Source organism: Alosa pseudoharengus, unplaced genomic scaffold (assembly GCF_046254945.1).
Source record: "Alosa pseudoharengus isolate Yale_2024_CS ecotype anadromous, Long Island Sound unplaced genomic scaffold, YU_APseudo_1.1 YU_APseudo_1.1_scf_22, whole genome shotgun sequence".
In the NCBI taxonomy this organism is placed as follows: Eukaryota; Metazoa; Chordata; class Actinopteri; order Clupeiformes; family Clupeidae; genus Alosa; species Alosa pseudoharengus.
This window is the reverse complement of record NW_027468680.1, coordinates 25,137,771-25,145,270: the sequence shown is the minus strand read 5'-3', so window position 1 is coordinate 25,145,270 and position 7,500 is coordinate 25,137,771. Positions and strand designations below refer to the sequence as shown.

Sequence of the window (7,500 nt, the reverse complement as noted above, 5' to 3'; positions counted from 1 at the left end):
AGGCCAGATCCCTCTGCCAGTGATGAGCCCCACCGCCCAGGCCACAGGGCCCCGCTCAGCCCTGCTCCACCCTGCTCTGTTCTGTCCTGTGTGGAGTCCATGCTGTGGTGCAGGCGCTGGCTTTATGTAATGCATCCGCTCTACGCTCATGGGTTTTTTCTCTCTCTCTGTTTCTCTCTCTTTACCTACTTTTACGTAAGCCAGAGCTGACGCTCTGAAATTAGATTACCACGGTAACAGCATTTTTCAGATTCTTTTATTTGGTGGACAGGCTATCAGGCCTGTTCTGCAAATGTGTGTGTGTTACTAGAGGGCAAAGAGAAAGGGTCCAGATCTATCCATGCCTCCTGGACTCTCTCTCTCCCTCTGCCTTTTCTTTTCTCTCTCCCTCTCTCTCTCTCTCTCTCTCCCTCTCTCTCTCCCCCCTCCCTCTCCCCTGTGTTCTCGCTGGCGGTCTTTCCCCTTTTGTGCTGCTGTATGGGATCCTGCAGGCTGTAATCTGGCCGTTCCATTCCTGGAGAGATTATTCAAATGCAGGCCCCTATCAGCAGCTCTGCCACCCAGCCCAGCAGCACTCCCACTTGGGTTCACACACCCCCCCTCCCCCCTCTATTTCTCTCCGCCACAGACTGCCCCTTCGTCCTGCTTTCTCCACCCTGTCCTCTTTTTCTCACCTTCTCTGTCCTCTCTCTCTCTCTCTCTCTCTCTTGATCTGTTTCTCTCTGCCCCCTTATTCTCCTGGTTCTCTCTGTTCACATACTATTCCAGTGTTGCCAAAACATGCTCTCATTCATGATTTGTTGAGTTCTAGTTCTAGTGCTGGTGCTGTGTGAGTGGAGTGAATGTGATGAGTCGAGGACACTCTCTCGTGAGGTCACTGGAGCAGGCCAGCAGCAGCAGACATTCAGGGCCGACTGGACTCTGTGGCCTGTCTGCTATGAGGGCTTCTCACTTTGGACGAGACTTTCTCTCTTTCTGTCGCTCTCTCTTTCTGTCGCTCTATTTCTTTCTCTCTCCCTCCCTCTCCCTCTCCTCTCTCTTTCTCTCTTTCTGTCTGTCTGTCTGTCTCTCTCTCCCTCCCTCTCTCTGTCTCTCTCTCTCTCTCTCTCTCTCTCTCTCTCTCTCTCTCTCGCTGTGCTGGTCCCTGCCAGACCAGACTGTACCCCTCAGCCTCCCAGCCCAAAGCCCACTCACATGACTCACAGCCTGTCTGTCTCACACACATACACACACACACACACTCTTTTTCTCTTACCCATGCAGCCAGTTTCTCACAGGCTCACAGAATTTTTTTTCTCCCCTGTTTTCCCTTTTTCAATAGTCAGCCTGTTACATGTCCATTTGGACTACAGATTCTAAGCACACAAAAGTTCTACTCTCCCTCTCACCCACACACGCATAGTTCCCCACTTTCACCTTCTCTTTCTTCCTCAAAGTGGTCAACTCGGTCCCCCTCATGGGCTCCCTCTTAACCCATACACACAAACCTTTGAACTCTCACACACATACACAGACACTGTCTCACATTCACACCACTCAGTTCTCTCATTATCTTACACTCTCTCTCTCTCTCTCTCTCTTTTTCTCTCACACATACTCACACACACTCACATACGGACACACACGCACACACACACCTGTTCTTTTTTCAAATGTATTACACCCATACTCATGTATGCAAAAGGTGAACATGAGCCCCAATTAACTGTGATCCACAGATACACCCTCAGATAGAGAAAACACCCCAGCGCACCTTTTCTACCATGTAGCTGAGAGGAGAGAGAGGAGCATTGGGCCTGAGAGGAGAGAGAGGAGCAAAAGGGAAAAAAAGGAATCTGCAACCAAGTGGGCAGTCGAGAGAGTGGGCATTCGAGAGAGCACATGAAAGAGGTGGACAAGAGAGAGGGAGGGAGGGAGGGAGAGAGAGAGAGGGAGGGAAGGAAGGAAGGAAGGAGAGGGGAGGGGAGAAATGGGGTGAGGGAAGAAAAAGACGGAGTCTGACTTATGAGAGGAGAGAAGCAGTTCTCAGAGAGAGATGAATGTGTTGTGGCACAGATCTGTTGGAGAGAGAGACAGAGAGAGGGAAAAAAACGAGTCCTCTCTCTCTCTCCTCCTCAGCTCTCGCTTGCTCTCCCTCTCCCTCTCCCTCTGCAGTGACAAGAGCATGCCTACAGCCTGCAGTGAGCAGACATGAAATGACCTAAATAAAGAAGAGAGAGGGAGAGCGATGGAGAGAGAGAGATTGAAAGGGACGTTTCTGATTCGGCCGCCACCCCCTCTCAGGCTTTGTGATGCGTCTTGTTTGCCTTTAAGCCGTCACCACCGCAGGCTGTCCTGGTTGAGAGGTGTGTTTACAACATATCCGTGCAAGCCTGGCACCCCTGCACACACAAGCCAAATGCAAGTAGACACGTTACACGTTAGCATGCCAATAAATAGGAGCACGCTCAAAAACATGAGCTGTACAACAGCAAGAAGTCCCAAGCACATAAGGAAGTGAAAAGCAGCACCAGGCACCAGGCTCTGTCTCATTCCACTGTTGCTCTCGGCCACTGCTGCAATCTGTGGCCCTGTAACGTTACAGGAAGATGGATTTCTCGGTGATGCTTGGCTGTTGGCACTCTCTGCACAACTCTCCCATCTACTTTTTGTCTCTCTCTCTCTCTCTCTCTCCTTTCTCTCTCTCTCTCTCTCTCTCTCTCTCTCTCTCTCTCACTCTCTCTTTTGTGCTTATCACCACCACTGCCTTCTCAGCTGCTGGCCAGGCACTTGGCTTCTGATGAGAAATGCTTGTGAGATTCATCTCGGGCTTGATTTTGTGTGTGTGTGTGTGTGTGTGTGTGTGTGTGCGTGCGCTCGCGCCTGTTCTGCTTTGATGCTGGCAGACGGAGCTGGCTGAGTCACAGAGGAAAGGAGCCGCAGGCATGCAGGGGAGAGGAGCGGAGAGATGGCTCAGTCTCGTCCACGTGTTTCCCATGGATCCTGAGAGGCCTGGAGCGGAGCAGTGCCGAGGCGCGGCTCTCTCTCCCTGAGCCCCGAGGCCTGACAGCTCGAGCTCGCGTCACGGAGGACAGGCTTCAGTGGCTTCAGTCAGTGTCTTGGAGGATCGCAGTACCTGCTGATGGGTTGCACAAAGTTGGGGCTGATGGTTCAGATGCTTGCTGACGTCTGGCAACTTTTGCAGGGGGTCTTGCTGAAGTGTTACTTTTAGGACTTGTTCTTCTGTAAAGTAGGATAACTCCGAAGATGAGCGCTCGTTAAAGTTGGTTGTCCTTGATGTGGCTCTTGGAGGAGCCGTTTCTGGTGTGTTCATCACTCTCAGATGACAGAGTACGACCTTGTGTGCAACGGCAGGACAAGACTAATGGCTGTGACCTTGTGAAGTGCCACTTCTCTGACCTCTCTCTCTCACTCTCCCTCTCCCTCTCTCTCTCTCTCTCTCTCTCTCTCTGTCTTCTACAGGTGGCCTGGCCATGAATAAGCTGCGGCAGAGTTTCCGCCGGAAGAAAGACGTGTACGTGCCGGAGTCCAGTCGGCCGCACCAGTGGCAGACCGATGAGGAGGCCGTGCGCAGCGGCAAGTGCAGCTTTGCCGTCAAGGTGACTACTTTTCACTCACTCACTCACTCACATGCAGAATCAGAGACTCAGATGTTTGGAACACATACACACACATGACATGCGTGCTCACAGACGGACACCTAATGAACATGATATGATGAGGGATCTTTCAGGGGTATTCTGAACAAAGGTGATTTTTTTCTGGACTGCTTCAGTGTTTTTAAACTGAAAGGCATCATAGCATTTCTCTCTAAAACAAGCATGTTAGCTAGTATAGAAACAGAATTGCCTTGCAAACACCAGCAATATTAGGAAATTGGGCATTGTGAATAGATAGCTTGCTGGTGTATTTTGTCTGTAACCATTTTACATTTTGGTTGTTTTTTTTGTTGGTTGTTGGTAGCACAGAACTCCATAGTGAATAGACTTGAGCAACTAGTGGGGAGAACAGACCTTCAAAATGGTGAAAACCTGCATTTAGTGACTTCCATGTGCTGTGTGACACATTGATAGCATGTCGTCTTCCACCACCCTGCGCCATGGGCAGAATAGGATATATGGTTGCATGGAATACAGAACACTATTCTGAGCCACTGAGTTAGCATTGAGTAGCATATCTTTGTTTTTATTTTAAAACACAGCTAAAAGTGATCATCATAGTCCTTAAGTCCTTACAACAAAAACAGTGTTATTTATTGTCATTGCTACATCTTCACACTAAATGACAACATATGCATTATTCAAGTTCTCAGAATTACATTAACTATAGTCAATTGAAATGATTGGTTTGAATTTGTCATGTTTGTCTATTTGCAAACTTGACCCTTGTCTGTCCTGGGGATTGCTTGAAGTGTTTGTAGTGATTTACACAGATGTCAGTCTGTGATGTGAATGTTTGAGTCATTATTTGACATTACTCAAGCTGCTAAACCTCTCACCCCATAGAGATGCCTCAAGATGCATCTGACTTTTACAATTGCAGCCTGTGTGTGTGTGCTTGCTTGTGTGTGTGATTGTGTGTGTAAGCATGAGTATGGATTGGATTGTGTGGGTGGAGAGAGGAACATATGAGTGTGTGGTTTAGATTGTGTGTGTGTGTGTCAGGGTAGATGTGAGTGTACATGATATTATTTCGTGCTGCACTTTGGTGCACTTTGCTCTTCCGTTGCATGTTGCATGGTTCTCTGAGCATGTGTTTTGGGGTGGGGTGTAAGTTACCTTGTTTCCTTGTATTATTTGGTTAAGTGTTTGTGACCAGTGCGTATATTTGTGCATTGCTATGGATACAGGCATTATTCTTGGTATGCATCTACCCGGCAACATGTATGGAGGGCCTGTGTGTGTGTAGTGCTGTTCTGTGCAGGTGGTGGTGTGCTGGGTCAACCTGAGCCTCTGTGTTATGGCAACAGGCAGGATGGTCTTTTGGAAACAGAAGTGAGACTGGCTCTGCTTGCTTCCGACTGTGAGGGCTGGAGCCAGTCTTACCTGCCCCCTCTTCCCTCCTAAGGAGGCTGAGCAGAGTTGGAGTCAGGAGGGACACGCGGGTAGACCAGGGCAGGGGAGGGGGGGGGCGAGCGGGGCGGGGGGGTCATGTGATGTTTTTGGGGAAGGGGGAGTCAGACGTGGAGTCAGAAGTGATTTAGGTAAGTGCCTACTGGACAGAGTCACCTAATCCCTTAGCCCATTGCAGGGAACACTGGACAAATTAGCTGGGTCTTAATGCTGGACCTTAAGATGTTTATGGCTTGAGCTGGTCATTTACTTCAGTAATTTGACTGTGCTGTGGTCTCTGTCCATTTTCTCTCACGAGGTGCCACTGGTCCCAAACCTGAAGCTGTAGGCCATTTACTACGCCCCAGATTCCTCCCTCATGTCGTCATCTCTCCCTCTGACCTCGCGTTCCCCCACCTGTTCATCGTAAATAAACCACGTTAGGCTACATGTGTGCTCTGGCCATGCTGGACAGTTGGGAGTGCTTTGGGGAGTGTGTGTGTGCGCATGCCATAGTTGTTTTCAGAAAACGTTTGTTTATTAAAGCAGCAGCCTCAAATTTCTCAAGCTAACGTTACTCTTTGTGAACAAACAGGGCTTTGATGGTGTAATGTATATTGTGTGTGTGTGTGTGTGTGTGTGTGTGTGTGTGTGTGTGTGTGTGTGTGTGTGTGTGTGTGTGTGTAAGAGCTGTGCTAGTACAGGTTTAGTGTTTAGCTGGTTAAATAGAGGGCATTGTGTGTGTGGTGCATTGTCAGGGAGCTTGATGAGTGTTTAGCATGCTGCATCAGGCAGGGGCTCTTTCTTCCCTGCTCAGCCCAAACACAGGGGCTTTGTACGGCTAGCGGGACAAGCACTTCAACGTCAGCCCTCTGGAAATTCATGGCACTGCAGATGGAAAGTTGAGCTCTTCTCATCTGAAAATTTTCCCCTATCCGTTACACTTCCCTTCTCTCTCTCTCTCTCTCTCTCTCTTTCTCTCTCTCTCTCTCTCTCTATCAACTTCATATGTTGGTGCAACCTATCTTGCTACACGTACCGTCCTGCTCTCTCCCCCTTGTCTTCCTCTCTTTTTTTTCCTTCTCTCTCTCTCTCTCTCTCTCTCTCTCTCTCTCTCTCTCCCTCCCTCCCTCTCTCCCTCGTTACATCTCTCCTGTTTCCCTGAGGAGTGGAGTTGTGTGGGCTGGAAGAAGTTTCGGTGAGATTAGCGCTCAGGCCTCAAACGCAACGAGGGATGGAGGGAAAGAGGAGAAGAAAAGATGAACGCTGGTGTGAAGCGGAAGTGTGGAATTAACCTTTAAGGCAGAGCTACCATCTGGCTCTGCGCTGTGTCATCCATACAAACACTCCCCCCTGTGAAAGAGTGAGTGAGGGAGAGATGGAGAGGCAGATCAAGTATGAAATGAAAGATGAGTTGGATGGCTTGCATTCACAAACTGGGTCCCCCATGAAATCAGCCTCAGTCCAAAATAGAAATGCATTTCATCCCACATGGCTTTTGATATGGGACCACAGAAGTCACAGAGGGACACCAGTGCTTCTCAAGTGGTGGTGGTGGGTGTGGTGGTATAGGAAGTGGACCTCAGCATGTCAGTTGTGTGTGAGGGCAGGTTGAGACCCCCCATCTTCCCAAAGCCACTTTTCCCAGGAGTTAATGCCTTTCCCAGCCTCGGTAGGGCAGGCACATCTGTGTTTTGATGGGCCTGTAATGTTGGTGAAATCATTATCATCATGGGGCTCTGGTCATGTTCCATTCACACATCTGAGATCTCTCTCTCGTATGCGTAAGGTATGCAGCCTTTTTCTCTAAAACTTAAAGCCTTTTCCCAAGATGAACATGAAACGTCATGAGAGAGATCCCCCAGCGCACCCCCTAACCCTCCCACCGTCCCAGACTTCCCTGTGTCCTGCCGGTCCAGGAGGCCGGGGGGTCTGCGGTTCATCACGGAGGCAGCGGCCTGATAAAGCACATTCCTGGGAGCACTTCCTGCCAGCTCTGTTTGCATTTCCTCTTCCTCGCGGCCGTGAGCTCATCGCCGGGCTGCCCTGCGGTTGTGCTGCGCGGGCTTTCCTGCTTTCCACGAACGGCCGACGCTGGCGTTTTTTTTTTTTTTCTTTTTTCTTTCTTCTTTTTTTTCAGCCGTGCTCTCGTAACTGGAAATAGAGAGCAGTTGGACTGCCTGATGCCCTCGGACACGCACGCAGAGATGCACTTGAAGGAGTGGACAGGACGTGGGGTGAGCGGGTGGCAGAAGTTAGATCAACAAGTACGGAGCCACACTCAGGTCGGGTGGGGGTCGGGAGGGAGGGGGTGGGTGGGGGTCACATGGGAGGAAGGAGAGAAGGGGGGGGGGGGGGGAGCGTCTGCCTCTTCTTGTCGTCGCCTGTGTGTCTGCTGAGGCGAAGCAGAATAATGATCCAAGGAACTAACGAGGAATGAGACAGTCTG

At 50.0% G+C, this 7,500-nt stretch overlaps 1 protein-coding gene across 5 annotated transcripts in view; it reads left to right on the top strand.

Moving 5' to 3' along the window:
• The window catches only part of numb (NUMB endocytic adaptor protein), a 38,988-nt gene that overhangs the window by 15,859 nt on the left and 15,629 nt on the right, over positions 1–7,500 (top strand). For all 5 annotated transcript variants that reach the window (XM_076299457.1, XM_076299455.1, XM_076299456.1 and 2 more), the window contains one exon: positions 3,463–3,599. In XM_076299457.1, coding sequence (XP_076155572.1) covers positions 3,474–3,599 — 126 coding nt within the window. In that variant the 5' untranslated portion in view covers positions 3,463–3,473. The remainder of the gene's footprint in view (positions 1–3,462; positions 3,600–7,500) is intronic.